At 41.4% G+C, this 20,893-nt stretch overlaps 1 protein-coding gene across 4 annotated transcripts in view; it reads left to right on the top strand.

Annotated features, from left to right (window-relative positions):
• Positions 1-20,893, top strand: part of PBX1 (pre-B-cell leukemia homeobox 1) — a 320,819-nt gene that overhangs the window by 263,396 nt on the left and 36,530 nt on the right. For 2 of the 4 annotated variants that reach the window (XM_008594442.1, XM_008594456.1), the window contains one exon: positions 16,870-17,681. The exons of the other annotated variants lie outside the window; for them this stretch is intronic. In XM_008594442.1, the coding sequence (XP_008592664.1) occupies positions 16,870-16,962 (93 nt within the window). In that variant the 3' untranslated portion in view covers positions 16,963-17,681. Of the gene's footprint in view, positions 1-16,869; positions 17,682-20,893 lie in introns of those variants that run through there. 4 annotated transcript variants of the gene reach the window in all.

Below are 20,893 nucleotides of genomic sequence, written 5' to 3' on the forward strand. Positions count from 1 at the left end.
ATTGTGTATATCTGTGGGGTACGGCATTAAATATCAGTACGTGTGTGCAAAATGTAGTGCTTCAATCAGGATAATTAGTATATTTAACGTTATACAACATAATCATTTTTTGTGGCCCTTTACCAATTTCTCAGTAGCTCTCCTCCTCCTTCCCCTTTTCCACCTGTGGTGGCCTCAGTTCTATTCTCTCCTTTTGAAAGTTCAACGAATTATTGTGATTGTTGTATCTTTTAAAAAGTTTGTTTTTTTTTAGCTCCCACTTATGAGTGAGGACCTGTGGTATTTTTCTTTCTGTGCCTGGCTTATTTCACTTAACATGATTTTCTTTAAGTTCATCCATATTACTGTGAATGGTAGAATTTCATTCTTTTTTGTGGCACAGTAGTATTCCATAGTGTGTGTACATATACCACACTTTCCCCAGCACGTTATGTTTGTTTAGCTCTGCTCTAGCGTGTAAAGACTTTATGTGCTGCCTAGTGCTTACCTATGAGAAGGGATCGTATTGCTTTCTTTGCATTAAGGATACTACCTTTTAACATTTTTTCAACATTTTATTTTGAAAATTTTCAAACACAAGGAAAAGTTGAAAGAATTTTCCAGTAAAAAACATCACCACCATCTAAATTCCATTATTAATGTTTAACTCTACTGGCTTCATCATGTATATCTGCCTCCTGCTGTTTGTCTATCCATCCATAAATCCATTTTGGTTTTTTCATGCATATCGAAGTAAATTGCAGACAACAGTTCATTTTCCCCTGAATAAATACTACTGGCATGTGTATCATTTACTAGAGTTTAATATTTGTGTGCAGTTGTTTTTTTCTTTTCTGAGGCAAAATTTCACACCATTGAGTGAGTAAATCATAAGTGTACATTCTCTGAGTTCTGACAAATGTACCTGTGTATAAATTTACTACTTTTCTTGTGTGTACCCCTTTCTCATAGTTTACAGAAAAGAAAAAATGAAAGGAAGAAGCACAGAGCACAGCATTATCCACAGAATATTCTATTCTTTTCTAAAGTCAGAGGCTTCCCTCCCTCTCCTACCCCCCAGCTTGCCTCTCACCCCCTCATTCTATCTTATAGCCAAGCACTGCTAGAAATACCATTTTCAATCAAATAAGAGGGTTTATTCTGCACTTGCCTGTGGTTCTGATCTGATATGCCTTCTTTTAAAGAGACTTGCATCTCTTTTTCATAAGAAAATCTTCTGAAATATATAAAAATAGAAACTCATGATATTTGGAAATTAAATTACAGTGTGATTTCCTCACTTGTAAGATAGCACATTTCTTTCCCTTTTTCATCTTTTTTTTTTTTTTTTCCTTTTTGTCTTTTTTCGTGTCCGGCAACGGATCGCAACCCTCAGTGTCGCGCCCGTACCGGACTGGGACCGGCAACGGGATCGCAACTCTCGGTGCTGCACCCACACCTCGCTCAGCCAGTGAGCGGCCGGTCTGTATGTGGGATCCGAACCCTCGGCGGGAGCGCCACCGCACTCCCAAGCAGCGCACTGTAGCAGTGCGCCACCGGGCCGGCCCCTCCCTTTTTCATCTTTTTTTTTTTTTTCCTTTTTGTCTTTTTTCGTGTCCGGCAACGGATCGCAACCCTCAGTGTCGCGCCCGTACCGGACTGGGACCGGCAACGGGATCGCAACTCTCGGTGCTGCACCCACACCTCGCTCAGCCAGTGAGCGGCCGGTCTGTATGTGGGATCCGAACCCTCGGCGGGAGCGCCACCGCGCTCCCAAGCAGCGCACTGTAGCAGTGCGCCACCGGGCCGGCCCCTCCCTTTTTCATCTTTTGCCATTTCTTCCCTTTCTTCTCTAGTATCCTTTAGGTTAAAGTCCAGTTCATTTTCTGATGCCTCCTTAAACTCATACAGACTTTTTATTTTTAAAGTCACACACCTCCCTAAAATTATACTTTATTTCTCCTTAAGGAAGTGATCTATCATGAGAGCGTGGATGTCCATCCTCAGCCGAGCCTATACTAAGAGGACACTTTGTAAGAAGAGGATGAGGTTCTGTTGAAGGAAGCTTCAGGGCCTTCCCTCACCTGAGCTTGGGGTTCTAGAGAGACCCAACATGTATACTGGGGGCTCTTTGCCTTTTCTAGAGGGTTAAAGGATCAAAAGCACAGCTTAGAGTTCTGGGGGTAATTTGAGTCTCCACCAATATCCATATGAAACATACTAACTCATGACATTTATTGAGTTCCCTACTATAGTCTAATGTCTTTATAAACTTTGTCATCTCTATTGTATGGATGAAAAAACCAAGACTCGGAAAGGTTAAGTAGTTTACCCGAGATCAAATAGCCAGGGAGTGATAGAGCCAGGGTGTGAACCCAGCCAGTCAAACTCCAAAGCTTCTGTTCTTTCGCTTTATGCTGGTGGACCCTTGAATCCCTCGTCCTGATGCTAAGTGAAGGGAGTTGGAAAAAACCTTCCAGTAAGATGATCTGTTATGTTGCCTGTTAATGAATATTTGGAGCCTGGATAATACAGAAAAGAACTATAAGAACTCAATTATGGCTATTCTATTGGGTATCCTCTCAGGGTAGCATATGGAAGGCTTAAGATTCATTGATTCTTTTATTAAAATTAAATCTGGAAAATTATATAGAAAGTCTTCCCTGAGAATATCCTACAGTACACCTCTATTATGTCCTATTTGGTTAGCCATTTTAGACAATGTTCTAGTGATCATACACAAGAGAGAGCAGAGATTTTGGATCAAGTGTCTCTTCATGGAGAGATATCACCGTTCATTAAAACAGAGCGCAAGATTCCAGGAATCTAGGTGTGAAATATCCATAGAATCAATAGAGGTTATTTTTTTTAGATTTTAAATCTGGGAGACAATAGATGGAAAAAAGAGGAAAATTTGCCTTTGAATTTAATAGATTATACATATTAAATGATGGTTTTAGAAAGTGGAAGGTCAGCATTGAAGAAACTGGGGTAAAAACTTCAGAAGCATCAGTCTCTCCCAGACCACAGAGAGGACAGAAGGAGCCACCCCTTTACTGGGCCAGGACTTTTACCCAGGATTTCCCTCCTTTTTGTGGTACTCCACGCCTGGCATTTTTAATAAGCTAAAAGAATAAATGTGATGTAGTGCCGGGATAATATAATATGAACAAAATTATAAAAACTAAATGGAAAAAAAATGACAAAAATTACAAAGAGCTAGGAAGTAAGAAAAACAGACAAGCAGAAAGAAAGAGTATACTAATCCACTACAAAGCAATGGAAAGATATTAATTGGCAGGAGAGTGATAAAATGTCATGTAACATGGCAACATGAAGGTTAAAAGCAATTAAGATACACAAGTACTAAAGAGAACAGTGAAAACATAAAGTAAGCTAGGATGTGTAGTTAGAATAAATAACTTCAGCTCAGATGATACTTACAAAGATTAACAAACAGATCAAGTAGTAATAAAATAAGGAAGTAGTATAAAGCAGTAAATTAAAGAACAATTAAAAAACAATAAGGATAGAAAATTAACGGGCTAAAATGACAATAATCGTATTAATAGCTAACACTTATTGACTTCTTCCTATGTGCTAGGCACTTTCTATGCATTAACTTATTTAGTTCAAGTTTATTAAAAAATTAGGATATTTTTTAAATGTGAGGAAGCCAATAAAGTTCAGAGGGGGGAAAACCAGGCATCAGAATAAGAACAACCACAAAACCTCTGAAGGTTAACACAACGGGCCTGCAGATGTCAGTTTTCATTCCTTGTCTAATGTGATGATTTTTGCTGTTGAAAGCACCAAGTACCTGGTCTGGTACTTTTCTTTCACTTTCTTTCTAGACCAAGTTTCCTGAAGTGTGTGGCACTGTGAACGTCTGTCCTCTTCCCCTCTTGTCCTGGTAAGATTGGCCTTTCCTAGAGGCAATCCTCAGTGGTTAAAGTTCTCAATCAGTGGAAACAGCCCAGAACCTGTGGCCGTGGGCAAACATCTCATAACCTACTCTTCTTCTGTGACTTAGCTCAGGCCTGTCTTCTCCTGGAACTATTTCCTAGTTCCTCCTAACTATGCCAACAGAGTACTTAGTACATGAGCTGGAATGGGGGCTCTTTTCTGATCCTTATCTTTACTTCCTGTCTAGACCATACAGTTCTGAAGAGAAAGATCCCAGTTTTATGTTCCAGCTCTCAACTCAGCCTTGGTACATAGTAGGTGTTTAATGAAGGCTTTTTGAAGTGAGCCTGGTTAGAACTGTTGTCAACGAGGGTTTTTTTTGCTTTGTTTTTGGTTTGTTTTCAATTTTTGTTTTTTCAGCAGCAACCACACTATTGTGACTGGTCTTGCTGCCTGTATGGAACCGCCACAAACATGCATTTTTCTAGTTCTATCCAGAACATCTCTCCTGTAAAAGAATGGCATTTTTGTTCTTTTTCTTTCCATTCGCCACAGCCTGGTACCCACCTTTTACCTCCAACTTATTTATACCTTGTACCTTATAGTCTTTGCCAACTCATGCCAGAAATCTTTTACAAGTGCATATTCAGAGACTCTATGTCTGTGGCTGTTGTTTCTCTTTCCGATGCTTTTCTGTGGGACAGACATTGTCTCTGTGGCCCTGAGCTTGATCCACACAGTTCATCCATTCACTCATTCATGCATTTGTTCAGCAGGCATTTCCTTGGGATCCTATGATTAACTAGTAACTGTCTTGGGCATTAAGGCAGAGAAAATAAAATGGCCTGTTCTTAAGCAGCTCTCTGTTTTGTCTATGCTGATTTCTCTGATTAGCTTATTTCTATTGGCCTTAATTTTCATGGAAAGGGAAAAACAACTGACTAGCACTCTTCACACGTAATTGCATTTTGAGGAGAGTTATGAAATCACTTGCTGATTTTCTCTTCTCTGAGGAAAAGAGTCCCAGTTTCTTTAGCCTTTCTTCCTAAGACTTGTATTTGGCCACAAATTGCAGTGGTTTCTCTTCTCGGATCAGCTCTACATGTGGCCACATAAAACAAAAACCTGAGTTAGATGCAGACTTTCCTTCATATGCTTTATTTAAATTTTGCATTTATTTTTTTCTGATTACAAATTAATATTTAATGTAGAAAATTTGAAGAATGTAGGAAAATCACACGGAAAAAAAATTACTTTTTGTTTTATACATTCTAGCATTTTGTATATAAGTGAGTGTTTTCCGTGTGGGTATAGAAAAGTTACATATCACTTTGTAGCCTACTTATTTTCCTAAAAATATCTTATGAATATTTTCCATATCATTAAACCTTTTTCTCAAACATAACTTGAAGTAACTGCAAAGGAACCTGTTATAGGGAAAGTTCATAATATATTTCATCAATCTTTACTGTGGAACATTTAAGCTGTTTTCCGTTTGGGTTTATTTTATTTTATTTTATTTTTACTGTTACTGTGGTAAGCTTCATAGTACAGAAAATTTAGTGCATATTTTTTATTATTTATTCAGATAAATTCTTAGAAGTGGAATTGCTAGATCAAAGGACACGAACAAGTCTAAGGTCTTTATGCTGTATTGTAAACTTTTTTCCTGGAAGCATCTGTTAATTTATGGTTCCCGCCAGCGGTTTATGATAGTTTCCATTTCCCCACACCCTCAATAATAATATCTTAATAGTTCTTCAATCTTTGTAAATTACCAGATTATGAAATGGCACCTCATTTTTATTTTAATTTGTATCTCTGATTACCGTAAGGTCTTTATGCTGTATTGTAAACTTTTTTCCTGGAAGCATCTGTTAATTTATGGTTCCCACCAGCAGCTTATGATAGTTTCCATTTCCCCACACCCTCAATAATAATATCTTAACAGTTCTTCAATCTTTGTAAATTATCAGATTATGAAATGGCACCTCATTTTTATTTTAATTTGTATCTCTGATTACCGGTGAGATTGAACACTTTTCATATGTTTATTGGCCTTTTATATGTATTTTTGAAATGTTTGTCATTTTCTTACTGATTTCTAAGAACTCTTACACAATAAGGATATTAATCCTTCTGTACTCGGTCAACATTTAGAAAACAGAGAAAATTCTATTTCCGAATAAAGGAGGACTCATGGGAAATAAGGCCCCAAGTCTCATCCTATCTATTTCAGAGTGAAAGCTGAATTGTTATCTTAGGAAAAGCAGAGGTAGATCTACAGGTGATACTGGTGTTGATCTTAAAAAAAAAAAAAATTAACACTGCAATCTGAATTAGCTTGACATTTTCTGTATTTCTGGTCTATAAAAAAACTGGGGTTGTAAAATAGAACCTAAGAATTTTCTAAAAGAACCTAGAAATATGTCAGTCAAAAATTTCTTTGAAGATTTACCCTATGCCTAGTATTACCCTAAGCCAAATAAATAAATCCTTGGCTAGTTTATAGCCAGGTTTGTGAAATAATAAAAGCTACGTATACCTGAAAAGCTTTCTTGTGACCTTAGCTAGAGTTAAGTCAAGAAGTGTTTTCCAAGTGACTAGGTGTTTTCTCTTCTTTCAGATGCTCTGTCAGTCTCCTGTGTCTCCTTTCACCACCTGTAAGGTCACACATTCTTCCAGGTTGCTGGACTTGCACATCTCACCATCATCTGCCCTGCCTTTCTCATTCTGTAGCAGCACATACACCGAAAAGCCAAGTCAGAAATTTCTGGGACTATTTAAAAGGAAAATATAAATATTAAAATAATCAAAACCCCTTACCCTTGGATGAGAATCCCAGAACCCTCAGCATCCACTGAATATCTCTAGAGTTGTGTTAAATGAATTCAGAATTCTTGAGTACATAGCTTGTTTTTAAGCTCTTGCTCTCATGTCATCAGTAAATAGGATTTTTAAAACAACATCCTCCTATAAATAAATTAGGCACAATGGAGATTACACCCCATTCTAGCTCAACATTCTCTGTTTTTCCCCCAGCTTCCCTCCATATCTACCCCCATCCCTCCGTTAGCCGTAATGACCCTGCAAACACTAAATGGCATTTGAGTGCATTAAGCAGCAAACTCTCTAGTGACATAGCAATTATGGCTCTGAAATAGATTTGGTGCGTCACGGAAGATAAGGGTTTTGAAAGTTTCTGTTGTGATTATAGCTTGTAACTCCCACAAATAATAGGCTTCCAAATAAGAGGCTGCCATCGGAGCCTTTGTGGCTTTGTCTCAGTGATGGCACGTAAATTGCTATTAATGTCCTAAGTGTACTTGAATATGCCAGTCTTTGGGATGTGGAGTTGGCTCAGTGTCTCTCTTTATGTGGCATGTCATTGTTGGTCTGATAATCTGGGGTAATTGCTGTCTCTTGGATGGTCAGAAAAGTGTAAGGGGTTTAGCTTCCTCTTGTGATGTTAAATAGCCTCAAGAGTTACACCACGAGGGCACGCTCACACATGCTGGCTGTGCGCGTGTTCCATGTGTAGCCACTGTTCATCATTAAGATGTGGATACAATCTCTGTATGTACCCTTAGTAATAAATAGCCTTGTCAACAAAGCCTAAGCAAAATCAAAGCTTATAAAAATGAAACGAAGAATTCAGGGCTGCACAGAATCAGCTAATCAGATAATTTTTACTGATAGTGGGAAAAAAAATACCCTTTCTTAAATTATCTACGTTTGGCTGTATGAGTAGACATAATTGTCAGATGTCTTACATAGCCACTGTTCTCCAGGATAAGCAGCATCTGTGTGTGTGTGTGTGTGTGTGCATGATTTAGGTGCTATGAGTACATTCTGAACATATATTAGCTGTACATGAATATAATAAATTATGTGGAAATTATGCATGTTTTGAACACTGTGTTGATGTGCATAAGTGTGTATATGTTTTGATTTGTGCAGTTCTGCATATAGAGGATGTTTATTCAGATATAAATAGAGTTCCCTACACCAAGACGCCTCTATTTAGCCGGATCAAGCTGAGCTTATTTTTCTTTACTGGATTGGGATAACCTTTGAAAAGTGAAATAAAAACAAACTTTAAATTTTAACCTCCTGTATGTACATTTCTGCTAAAGAGCACATAAGTCTGTAGGACATGGACACATTAGGTCTAACTGTCCTATTTCTTTCAGAAATAAGAAACGAACCCTACCCTAAACTTGGAAATGTGTCCTATCTCATATCCTGTGTGAGCTACAGAGAGACTCAATTAAAACCATCCTCTGTGTCCCAGGTGCCACATAAAGCTGTGTTAATTCTGGGCCTTCACAACAGGTTAATTAGAAAAAGATAAAGCAAAGAAAAGCTGAAGTAGATCTTGAGCTCAGAGTGACCTGCAAGTACACTTCTATAATGTGGCATTAGAGTGCTGGCAGGATGACCCACTAGGATGATGTTGCACTTGATAGAATCTTGCAGTTGGGTTTTGACTGAGCACCCCTTAGACAGCAGTTAGGGTGCATGCAGGATAAAATTTGAGGCAGTAACTTATAATAAGAGCGTTCATATTCATACCAAGAGAGTATGGGTCAGATTTCCCATCTGACTATACAGGTCTTAGACCAGGACTCTGCATTGCCAGTGTAGGATAAAGCACTTGACTGGCAGGATGGAGCCTCACATGGTACTGCCTCAGAAGTATAACTCCAGAGGAAGGAGTGGAGTCTGTCTTGTCCAAAACCAAAGCTGATGAGGTGGATTGTGGCTTAGCAGGGTGTTAGAATCTCCTGACCTTCCTAAGGCCAGTCTGTGGTGTATTTGTGCCAGCCCCTTAATAAACAACACAAAGATTCCCTGATGGTGAACCAAAGAGCATGTGTTATCCACCTTCAGCTGTGAGCAGCAGTAGCAGCCACGCTATGCATGTGGTGACCACACACTCACACACCCCCAGCTTTCAAAACTTGAAATGTCCACAAGGCAATAGCATGTAATGAGGACTAAGTCTGGCAAATCCTAGTTTCTGAGTTCTCATTTGTTCTTCTGAGAAGCAGGAATAAGAGGGCATGTGGTGACCACACACTCACACACCCCCAGCTTTCAAAACTTGAAATGTCCACAAGGCAGTAGCATGTAATGAGGACTAAGTCTGGCAAATCCTAGTTTCTGAGTTCTCATTTGTTCTTCTGAGAAGCAGGAATAAGAGATCACACTAGATTTATGTACCCTTATATATTAATGATCCAGAGTGAGAGAATTACCTATAATAATTCCTGTGCAGCCGTGCAGTTATGATGGCACCAGCAGCCAGGCAGCCCTGTATTCACAGGTGCAGGACACCCAGGAAAGCCTTCAAAGCCTTCATTTTTACATCCGTTCAACTCCAGTGCTTAATTGAGCAACTGCTGCATCAAACAGGATCCTTGTCCTCTATTGGCTTGTTCTTGAATGATCTGCCATCTCACCAAGGTTAAAAACCCAAAGGCCTCTCCATGTGGTGCCCTGCAAGGCTGACCCAGCCCTCCCACTCTTCAGCCCCATCTAGCTTCATTGCTGCTGTGTCTCTGTACTACATTCTTTCTGGCCACCTTTGAGTTTCTCAGAACCTTTGGACAGGCTTCTTTTTCTGCCTACAGGGCTCTTTGCCCCACTCTTTATTTTTCTATTTTCTGTTCACATTCAGGCTGACTTTTCAGAAGCCCCTGCGAGGTCTCTGTTTTGTACTCTCTCTGAGCACTTATTACCATCTACGGTCTATATCTGCTCTTTTGATGATGTATCCAATGTCTGTTTCCCACCAAACAGTAGACTTCTTAATAGCAGAAACCAGATATTTAAAAAAATATATTTTATCTACCTCTGTATGCAGTATGTAGCACAAGGTAGGCACTGAGTACGTATTTAAGGAATTAAAAACTAACTGATTACAGTGGTGCTTACATGGAGATTTAAAAAGATAAATGAAAGCCGCATGTGGTTAAATGTCAAAATGAGGGGTCAGAAAGTCAGTGGTACTGGAATTGAGAGAAGTTGGTGATGGTGTGCCTCGAAGAAACCTGCAAGAAGGAGGTAACTCTCAGGCTGGGCCTTGGAAGATGACGTGGATTCCTAGAGACCAGAGGTGATGGACAGGCAAGGGCAAAAAAACTATCTCTTGACTTCTCTGTAGAGTAAGAGGAATCCCACTTTAGCAACGGGACATCTACTGTTTCTTTGCATCAGCTTAAACTACAGAAGTCCTTGTACCAAGGATACCTGTTCTCTACCAGAATGGCCTATTTCACTGCTGATCTTTCTGAATATACAGACCTGCATAGCAAGATCTCGGGGTTCAGTGGGGCATGGTGGGAGCCAGACTAGACAGGAGTGGGGGTGGGGTGACATTGATGTGAAGTCACCAGGGACTGACCTAGTGCTAGGTGGCAACCAGAGAGGATATCCCCAACAGTCGAGGGGCCATGATAAGAGGAATTCTAGAGCCAGCAGCATGAGATAATCCAGGCACAGTATCGACCTCTGGGAAATATGATGGCAGGTAGTAGATGGTGAGCTGAGGTTCCAGAGCAGCATTCCAGTTGCAAGAGCAAATCACTGTTCAGACTTAAAAGAACTGCCATAAGTAGCATGAAATGAACCAGAAGTTAGGCATAGGCTTGGTAGAGATGGTCTCAGCCATAAGGAAGAAGTTCCTGTATGAAAATACTGATGCCGAATGTCAAAATAAGGCAAGCAGCAACATTTATTCTGTTACATATGATACCAAACTAGGCCAGAATAAAATTTCTTCTGAGAATACATGTTATTACCATATAGGGTTCCCAGATTTAGCAAATGAAAATATTGCATGGGACATACTTATACCCCAAAATAATTTATGTTTATCTAAAATTAAAATTTAACTGGCTGTCCTCTATTTTATCTGGTAACTCCATTCCCATATCCTAAGGAGGAATCTGAATCTGCATGTGGGTCTCAGCCCCCGAGAGAGAAAAGACAGGGAGACAAGAACCCTATAGGCCATTTCGGGACTTTGTCTATTCTGTACATTTTTGTAATTCCCACTATTCCCAAGGTGGTGACTTGGAGATGCAGGGTGGGATGTCTTCCTTCTCTTTGTGTCTGTCTAGAAAACTTACTCCTTGTTGAGGTGGTATGTTGACCTGTGGCACTGCAACAGCCAGGATCCAATGTCTTTCTCAATTGTTTTCTCTAAAAACAAAACAGAACAGCATAAATATTAATCATAGTTACCTCTCTGGGATTAGCTTTGAAGACCAGATCTTCCTGATGCCAATTTAGTAAGAGAAAAGTTCACTGCCTGGAAGCAGAAGTTACCCAGAAACTCGGCACTGCTTCTGCTCTGTCTGTTGGACTTTTTCTAGGTGTACACAGCTATTTACATGTCATCATACTGAATTCTGGAGATCAGGGAACTCACAGCCCATATCCCTCCACATCCACAATGGAGGGTAAGTGTTACAGTGCAACTAAAAATGTTTATGTCCTTCTCCGTATGTCCCTCCAAGAGACATTTCTCAAAATCTATGATGCGTCAGGCACTGTGGCAGGCACTCCGGAATCAAAGATAAATTCCACAGCCCTGCTGTCATGTTCCTATAGGTGAGACAGACATGTGAGAGAAGCAATGCGATATGGTGGCACAGGTGCTGTGCTATAGGCACCTACAGGAAACTGGGGGACCTGCAAGGGCAAGAGGTGTTGCCGGAGACAGATGGCGGTGCCAGGATACTTAAACTCAGTCTCAAAATACAGCCAGGGTGTGAGTGGAATGTAACTGGGTGAGCGAGGGCACTGTTTTCAAGGGTAAAGAAGCAGGCATGAGGTGGCTATTCTGTTAGGGGAATTGCTAAGTAACCTGATAAGATTGAAGTATTAAATACAAGTGTTGGGATAGGGAGTAAACAAGGTCAAGGCCACTGAAGACCTGATGAAGACACTGAACCTCATCTTAAGACCAATGAGAAGACATTGAAAGTTTAAACAGGGAGGCAACATGATCAGAATTACATTTTTGAGAGATCACTGATGGCAGCCAGAGATAGGACGGGAGGGGTGGGGTATCAGACTGGGCAGGGATCTGTCTACTACTGCAAAAATCCCCAGGGAAAATTTGAATCCTTTGAAGTCCCTAAGGGGGCTTTCCAATAGCATCTTTTCATCCCAGAGCATGTCTTGGTAAGTGCTCACTATGTAGTCTTGGGCAAGTGTTAAGTATATCAGGAAACAGAGTTCTTATAGCTTGATAGAAAAATGATGGATCTCGAGTGTGACCTCTACTGTGTGAGCTGATGTCTCCGTGATGTATAGTGGCTCTGTGTGTGTGTGCACAAGTATGTGTGTGCATAGAGAGGGAGAGGGGATGCATCGGTGTTTCTTTCACTTCCTGGCTGGCCCCCCCAGTGCCCGGGTGATTGAGGGCCTGGGGCACGTACTCCTCCTCACCCACACTAAAGGCTTCCCTGGTAATGGCATCTGGCCCATATGCAGATTGAGCTCAACTCGGCGCTGACATCAGCTGGTTTGTGGCACCTCAGCGTATTTCTGGGTTGCAAATGAGAGTTTCTTAGTGCCAGGCTCGCATGGGCTGTCACATCAGGTGATGAATTCTCTGCATCAAAGGTGTGCTGTGCTGCTAAGGTAAGCGCAGAGAAAGAGGGAAGGAGAGGAGATGGGATCTGCAGTTCTCAGCCCAGCAGTCGCTGCTCTGGGCTAAAAGCAGAACTGGATCCACAACAGTGAGGGAGAGTCAACTGCATGTGGCCCCTGTTCTATTTTGAGGAGGATGGCAGAGAAGAGAGAAGTTAGGGGCAATTCTGTGCCTTGTGGCTTGTCAGGAGAGATCATGTGGGTCTTCCCACCCACCGTTGCCCCACCCTCGGCTCCGCTCCCTCCACCTCCCCAGACCGATGTGCTTTGCCTCGTCTTTTAGATCGTGTTCTAACAAAATTTGGTGTGTATTGAATTGTGTGCCAAATTCATTAGGGTAGGCAATAGAGTAGTCATTTTTTTTCCTGAAACATTTTGTTTCCAAATATTTTTAATTTGTGTTTTGAAAATCCAGATTTTCTCACCTTGGAAACCTGCTGCATTGTGTCCTAATTTTATATTCTGTTAGCTTCTCCCTCTGTGAGGTTCCAGGTTGAGCCTGCTCTACTGGCTGAGGCTCCATCTGGTGGAAATAAAAGCTAGATTGGGTCCTGCTTCCCAGGCCTTGTATCACAGGCCACAGAATTACCTGTAGAACTGGGTGCAGATGTAGACTCTCTTCCATGAGGAATGTTTTCCAAAATGAAAAGGGCGTATTTGCTTTTGCAGATTTTACTCCCAGCCCTGTGACCCCTCAGCGTGGTTTCTGACATTAGCATTTTGAAGTATGTGTTCATTATAAGGGATAGTTAGCATCAGAGAGTGAAGGGGACAGTGGGGTGCAGAAGAAAAATAAGTCTTATTTCCTGCCACCCCCACGCGGTAGCTAAGGAGAGCATCCTCTGCTCTCACTGTGCCCAGAGATAAATAAACACACAAAGGCGGAGTTTCCTATTTAATATTCACCCGTAGTCGAGGAAGAGGAACGGAATTGCTCCCCAGGGTTAACGTGGCGGTAAGCGAGGTCAGCGGTTTCCCAAGACGGTGCAGCCGCTGAACGTCTTACATTAAAGCTGGAATGATACAGCTGAAGCAGCCAAAGTGATTTACAGGAAACCCCGTTAAGTTGAGTTTGCTCGCAGTTTCTGATCTTGGGGAGGTTTTCGTAGCAACAGCAGCAGATGATATAGCATTGCATAAAGCACCTCCAGAGAAAAGGATTCTTCCACATTTCCCAGTTATTAGACATGCTTATTATAAAAAGTGCTTGTGTTTATTTAATTTGAACTTCGTAGGCTGCTGTGACATAAACTTGGCAAGAAGTAGGGGTCACAGTTGGGATTTCCCGGGGTAGGGTGACCCCACAGTCCCATTTTGCCTAGGCCTCAGGTGTCTATCAGAATATGAGACTTTCAGTGGTAACATGGGAGAATCCTGGACAAACTGGAGCGGTTGGTCACCAGATCTGAGGCACGCATGTTTCTGGATGAAGAATGGAAAAAAGGGAGCTGAAGAGATTTCTTTTATATATTTATTTTAATAGAAGATTTTAGATATTCCTCTCTTCACTGAGGCAACTAGCATAATTAAAATGCTGATTTTGATATCAGCTTGAACTAATTCCTGTCTCTACCATCTGTGAGTTCCTTATACCTTCTGGCGTCTTGTGTACTGGTCTGAGAAAATAGAAGTTTTTAAGAAAAGAGATCAAATGTCTGCTGTTTGAGTTATTTCAGATCAGAGATGACTCAAAAAGAAGTCTCTCAGAAACTTCTGGGCAATATAGAACACCTTGCTAATTCCTTCCTAATGAAACACCACAGAGCTAATTTTCTTCACTAATGGCTTCATTTTTGGCACCATTTATTGTCATCTTAATGGAATTATAGTATGGCTAAAAAGTAGTAATAGTGGTGATTTGTGAGCAGTGTAATAAAACTCCTTTGTGCCATGTGCTGTGACATGAATATTAACTGCTTTCATAGAGCTTCCTTATCTACCTGTCTCAGACCAGGTTAATTCTAAGATACGTGACTTTCTTCTCTTTACTCTGCTTTGTGACATTGCACTCAAAGAACCTCTGTCACATGTCCCTAAAATCCCATACCGCTCAGCCAACACATGCACCCATACCCACTCACCCCCACACACACCTGTCTATCTATCTATTTACCTGATAAACAGACACACATGAAAAAGATAATTAGGATAAACAGATATCAAAATGCTAATAGTAGTTATCTCCATGTAGTAGGATTATGGGTATTGTATTTTTTTATGCTTTTCTATTTTCCTAATATTATATGATAAGCATATATTACTTTGATAATAAAAAAGATAAATGACATTAAAAGATTTCTTTGGAGAAAAATACATTCTCAGTCAGCCTAAAATAGCATAAGTACCTACAAAGGGTCTTCAAATAGTTCATGGAAAGATTTGTATCCTCTTTTAATTCCATTTTTCTAAGTACTCTTGTATATGTTCTTGGTTGCGAAGAGAGGCTACCCCATGACAAATCTGCATCAGGAATTTGAATTAATTTTTGATTCTTGATTCTGATTTTACTAGAGTCTTGGCCCCAAAAAGATGAAAAAGTCTTCTGTTAGGAAGGAAAGAATTCTCATCCCCCCCACATTGTTCTCCGTCTAATCTCCTTATTACAAACGACACAGGGAAACATCCTCCGACAGAGACAGGGGAGCGAGAGGAACTACCTACTGGATTAGCAGGTGGATTGGCCTTGAGAGCAGTTCTAGTCATTGACCCACGACTGAGAAGGAATATTCCTGGCCTTGATCAGGATGACCTTTTGCCCTCTTGGTATCCACATCTGCTCTTTAGTGAGCTGTAGACAAAACCTACCCTCATGCTGAAGTAAGTGGTGGAAATACTTAGAATTAAAAGCCTGGCTTTCCTGGGAAAATTGGAGCACCGTTTGTGTGAGCCAATGAAAAAGAAAGATAAATGAATGAAAAAGGCAGAGAAAAAGCAGCCTGATCCAGAGGTTAGGAGGCCTGTGTTCTCCCTCCGTCAGGAACCAGAAAGCCTGCTTCTCTCTTGCTCCCCTGCTCTCTTAGGAGTGAAATGTGGACGGACTTTTGCTAGCACCTAGGAAGGGCCAGGCACTCTCTTACACACTGTGGATTAAGCAGGAGAACAAGCAGGGGCCCCTCCCAAATGGCAATATTAACCCCTGCCCCATCTGCCCCACAGTTTTCAGGGAATAAAATGAGAGGAAAGTGCAATAGAAAACATTTTACTAGGACCATCTAACCTGGTCTGTGTGACATGAACATTATTCTAGAATTTCAGGTTTATTAATTAATTCCAAGGGAACATAGTGATTAGGAGGGAAAAGGCACTTTAGCTTGCTTATATTTCAGTGCTTTAAAATATACTTATATAAATAATCATGAATTAACCCCTATAGTAAATTATTCTTCAACTATTTCAGTGCTGGGATATTGTTGGAAAGGGGTGATCACTACGTAAATCCTTTTAGAACGACTTCATTGTTTGGATGCCACTTGGATCTAGGAAAATGATCTGAGAATGTAGATCAAGCTTGTAGCTTCCCATCTCAGCACCTCTCTAGGTATGTTCACGCATACCAGTCCCTACGGTGTTGACACCACTGTTACCTGTTATCTTCACCTGAATCGCCCTCCATACTTGTCAAGGCTCACCTCGAAGAGTGCCTCTTCCATGAAATATCTCCTGATGCTCCAGCAAGATGTGATATTGCCTTTATTTGAAACTTCTTAACAATGAGGATCTACCACTTATTAGGCTCTACCTATAGTTCATTTGTGGGCTTATCTTATCCCTCTCCTGGAGGACATGAACCACATCTCACTCATCATCATATACCCTAGAGCACCTTCCATACAACAGATACCTGGAATCTCACAAACATAAGGGACATCCAGCACTGGAAAGGGCCTTAAAAAGCAGTTGGGCCAATCTTCGTATTTTTCAAAAGGGAAGACCAAGGCCAAAGAGGTGAAAGTGCTTCACCATGGCCAACAGCTAGTTGTTGTCAGAGTCAGAACCAGAACTTCAGGTCTCTTGATCTGCAGGGTGGCTGTCATTCCACTGATAGCTTGGACTGAGTTACAGAGTCTTGGAGAAGTATAAACACATCACACAAACAGGAGGTGTTAACATGGTATCCGAAGGCTCATTGGGAGGACCCACACTCATATGAGGGTGGGGGGAATATTATCACCCACAATAATAGCTGCCCCTTCGATGAGCGTCCCCATGTGCCAGGCACTGTGCTAGGTCCTTTACACAAGTTAGCTCATTGTCATTGTCTGCTCAAAAGGCCACCCGATCTCAGAGGACTGACTTCTCTCCCTTTTTCCCTTCTAGGCTAATGGAGGTTGGCAGGATGCTACTACCCCTTCATCAGTGACCTCCCCTACAGAAGGCCCTGGCAGTGTTCACTCTGATACCTCCAACTGATCTCCCAGCAGTCGCATCCCGGCTGACCCTGTGCCCCAGTTGGGGCAGGGGCAGGAGGGAGGGTTTCTCTCCCAACGCTGAAGCGGTCAGACTGGAGGTCGAAGCAATCAGCAAACACAATAAGAGTCTCCTTCTCTTCTCTTCTTTGGGATGCTATTTCAGCCAATCTGGACACTTCTTTATACTCTCTTCCCTTTTTTTTCTGGGTAGAAGCCACCTTTCCCTGCCTCCAGCTGTCAGCCTGGTTTCCACCACCTTCCCCACCCCTGTCCCTCTGTCCTAGACTCCCGGGGTCTCTGTCCTCTATTACATCACTGAAGGATATTTTCAACAATTAGAGGAATTTAAAGAGGAAAAACAATTACAAAGAAAATAATAAAAGTGTTTGTATGTTTTCATGCTGGTGGTTTGAGGAGCCAAGTTTACCTCACTCGGGTCCCTCCGTCCCTACATTGACAGGCAGTCCTTCTCTGTTTCTCTTGTTACTCTCACTACCTCTCAGCAGGAATGTGCCACACTGCCCTACTCGTTCCTGGCCTCCCGGCCTTTTCTTGCTCTTTCTCCCTGGGGACAATACTGATTGGAACACTTTCCTGCTCTTCCTTCCCAGCCCCAGGTATTCAATGGGGACTGCCATAGCTGGGCTTTGAAAGGTGCCACATTTTCGGGTTTCAGCTCCGGTAGGTTGATTCCCAGACAGGAAGTCAGGCAGCAGGGGTGGGCACAAGGAACAGCAAGGGCAGAATTCCTACAGACCTTTTCATCCTCCTCACAGCACCCCCTAGTTTCAGAGGCACAGTCTTTAGACACCATCCAACACTTAGTAAGCAACGTCAGAACCTACTGCAAAACCAGGTCTGAGTTAGGCATGGTGGTGAATGCATCACTAAGGAGCAGAAGGTTCTTATCCTGAGACCTTTCAACAATCCCTTCACACACACGCATGCACAGGTAGGCACATGCGCAGTCGGACACCTTCACTTTCCCAAGATGCCGTATGCAAATCCCTACATTAGTAACCATAGCACTATACCTTGTGAGCCTGAGAAAGAGAATTAGCCACTCTGAGTGAAGGTCACTGACACAGAGAAGCAATATGTGTCTGGGGCTTCCAGGACCTGCAGACTCCCCAGCATGCGCTTACTGGAATGATATTCACAGGACTAGATCATGATGGCCAGGTGTCCAGTGTAAACTACTCCTGTTCTCACCACCTTTAGAGCTCTCAGGGAGCCACACACAGTACTTAAAATGTCTATAATGGATTTGGTTCTGTTTTATTTTTGTTTTCATATTAGGCACATTGTATTAATTATCCAAAGTATTATACAACACCATGTTCTTGATCCTGACCTAGGAGCCACACACAGTACTTAAAATGTCTATAATGGATTTGGTTCTGTTTTATTTTTGTTTTCGTATTAGGCACATTGTATTAATTATCCAAAGTATTATACAACACCATGTTCTTGATCCTGACCTATTGCTCTAGAGGAGAAAGTTGTATAAGGATGGCTAAGGTGAACTTTTTGTTAGCTTAATTTGAAGACCTGAGAGTTGTGGGGGAAGGGAATGAAATGTTTTCATTGAAAGCATCACAGTGATTTTTATTTGCTGGGAACATCTAAGAGAAAATAGCAGGTACCAGAATGCTATTTTCGAATGCCACCTGAGCTTACACTTTATGGAGCCAACTCTACCAGCAATAAAGATGGCAGCTCAGTCACTTGATTAAGTGGGAGATGTCAAATCTCTTGGGGCCTCATTTTCTTCATCTGTAAAATGGGGATTTTTCTGCCTAATCACCAAGAGGCTTGTAAGAAACTAAAGAGATTGATTCCATTCATATCCAATCTGTAAATGTGAAGTCAGGGAAAGTAACATCCCTGAGATAAACTGGTTCCTGCCATGGAGGGACAAAAATGGTTTTCCTTTTCTAACTTCTGGTTGCCATCAGTACCCTGATGTCATCACCATGATGACAAAGAGAAGAGTTATTACTGGATTTTTTTGTTGTTGTTGTTTTGGTCTGTTTCGTTTCTTAGGACAGAGAAAATCTTCCAAACTAGAAAAATAGGACCTGGTTCTCGTAGTTTGTACTTGAATCCAATATGTGGCCTTCTAAGTACTTGGTCCCTTGTCACATCTACTCTGCTTGAGAGGCTTCCAGGGAGAGGTACAAGACCCTGGGGGGTGAGCATGGCCAGCTAACAAGGTCATGGAAATTCTGCATGGCACTACAGTAATGAATAGAAAACACTCCTCTGTGTGTGCTGGGGATGCTACCTAAGAAACTCAGATATGTGTATTTGAAGGACATGCAAAAAGTAAATATCTGGCAAAATGCGATTTTGTCTTGATGACTAAGGGCACTGGAAAGACAGTGTCTACTAAGCTGTGCCGTAATCAGAACAGAGCCAGATAAAGAGGATGCCTGGAAGGAGCATCTTTGTGACCACTCTATAGTTACTAGAACCAGCAGAGAACTTTGTCTTAGTGGCAGGAATATATTGAAACTATAGGAACACAGGAACATGGTTGCATCACATCTGCTTGACTTGTGGCAAAGCATGAAAGAGATACAGAAGTGTTCTCTTGGCAACAAGAAGAATGACTCTAGGTTTGAATAGAATGATTGTCACGTTAAGTTCATGAAAAAGAACAGAGCCGTGCTGCATCAGCCCAGGCAGTTTCTCTCTCGGCAGTACTTTGCACCGGTGACCACCTCTGCCAGCACCTTCCCCGCCCCGCACAGTCCTCTTTACATCCAGTTCCTTTCCCGCAGCCTCCCTCCCCGCCCCTGCGCCCACCTTCAGCACCGCAGCGTGAGACCTCTCAGCGCTCAGCAAAGCATGAGAGCTCTGGCTGCAGAAGGCTGGGGATGGGAAGAACGTGCTCTGGAAATACAGCTCCCTGGGAATTCGTATTAGGTCAGCCCTGTAGATGCCAAAATGCACCCGGGGTCCCTTCATTTTCTAATGGACGTGAGAGTGCTCTATTTTCCCTGACAGCAAAGTTCCCCTGAGAAATGATGCTAGACCTTGGGCTTGCCCACCTTGTAACTCTTCATTATATCCCCCCTTTCATCCCCAACTCCTCCCCCTGGCGTGGAACTGACTCTGCAGTACTTTTGCCAAGTGGCACCTTCTTTCAACATGTTTTCTATTTCACTGTGGTGGTGGTTCTTTATTTGCTCGTTGCCTTCTCACACACATACCTTTCTCCCCTCTTTCCTTCTGCTTTTCGTTTTTCTGCCCAGAAAAACCTGACTTCGATACCAAAAAAGATAAAACTACAGAAACTCAAATTTAAAAAAAAAACTTAAAAAAAAACAAAAAAATACTCAACGATCCTTTCAGCTTTATTAACATTTTTCATTGTTTCTTGCAACTTGTGTCTCGTTCTTTGTAGTATTGATGATGAACATTTGATAATGAATGTTCTTGTATATTCAGATAAAGAAAAAAAAAAAAACCAAAAAAGCGGTCTGAATTTAATAGTGTTTATAATAAAAATTTTAAAAATGACCCTCATAGCACGCAAAACAGGATGGGGAATTTCCCCCCTTCTTTCTGTGACAATGCGCATCATTCCTGCATTAGTTTTTAACACCAAACTACCTACATTCATCATTTCCCCCATTTTTTTTATTTTCTTGCATTTGTGAATTAGTTCAAGAATGCTAGAAAAGTGTCGAGTTGTGCACATCCATTTCTTGTTTCACAATGTTTAAAAGTGACAGTAATTCATTTTGTAAACTAAAAAAAAAAAAGGTTGGAATAGTGAGCATAATAGGTACAACCTAACATGTTATTATGTTTATTAACTTTGAGACCCAGAAATAAATTCTTTTCTTTTCTTTATTCCTGCTCTTAAAAATACAAAAAAAAAAAAAAAAAGTGTTTTGTTTTGCATTACTTTTGGTTTGTTT

Source organism: Galeopterus variegatus, unplaced genomic scaffold (assembly GCF_000696425.1).
Source record: "Galeopterus variegatus unplaced genomic scaffold, G_variegatus-3.0.2 Scaffold163, whole genome shotgun sequence".
In the NCBI taxonomy this organism is placed as follows: Eukaryota; Metazoa; Chordata; class Mammalia; order Dermoptera; family Cynocephalidae; genus Galeopterus; species Galeopterus variegatus.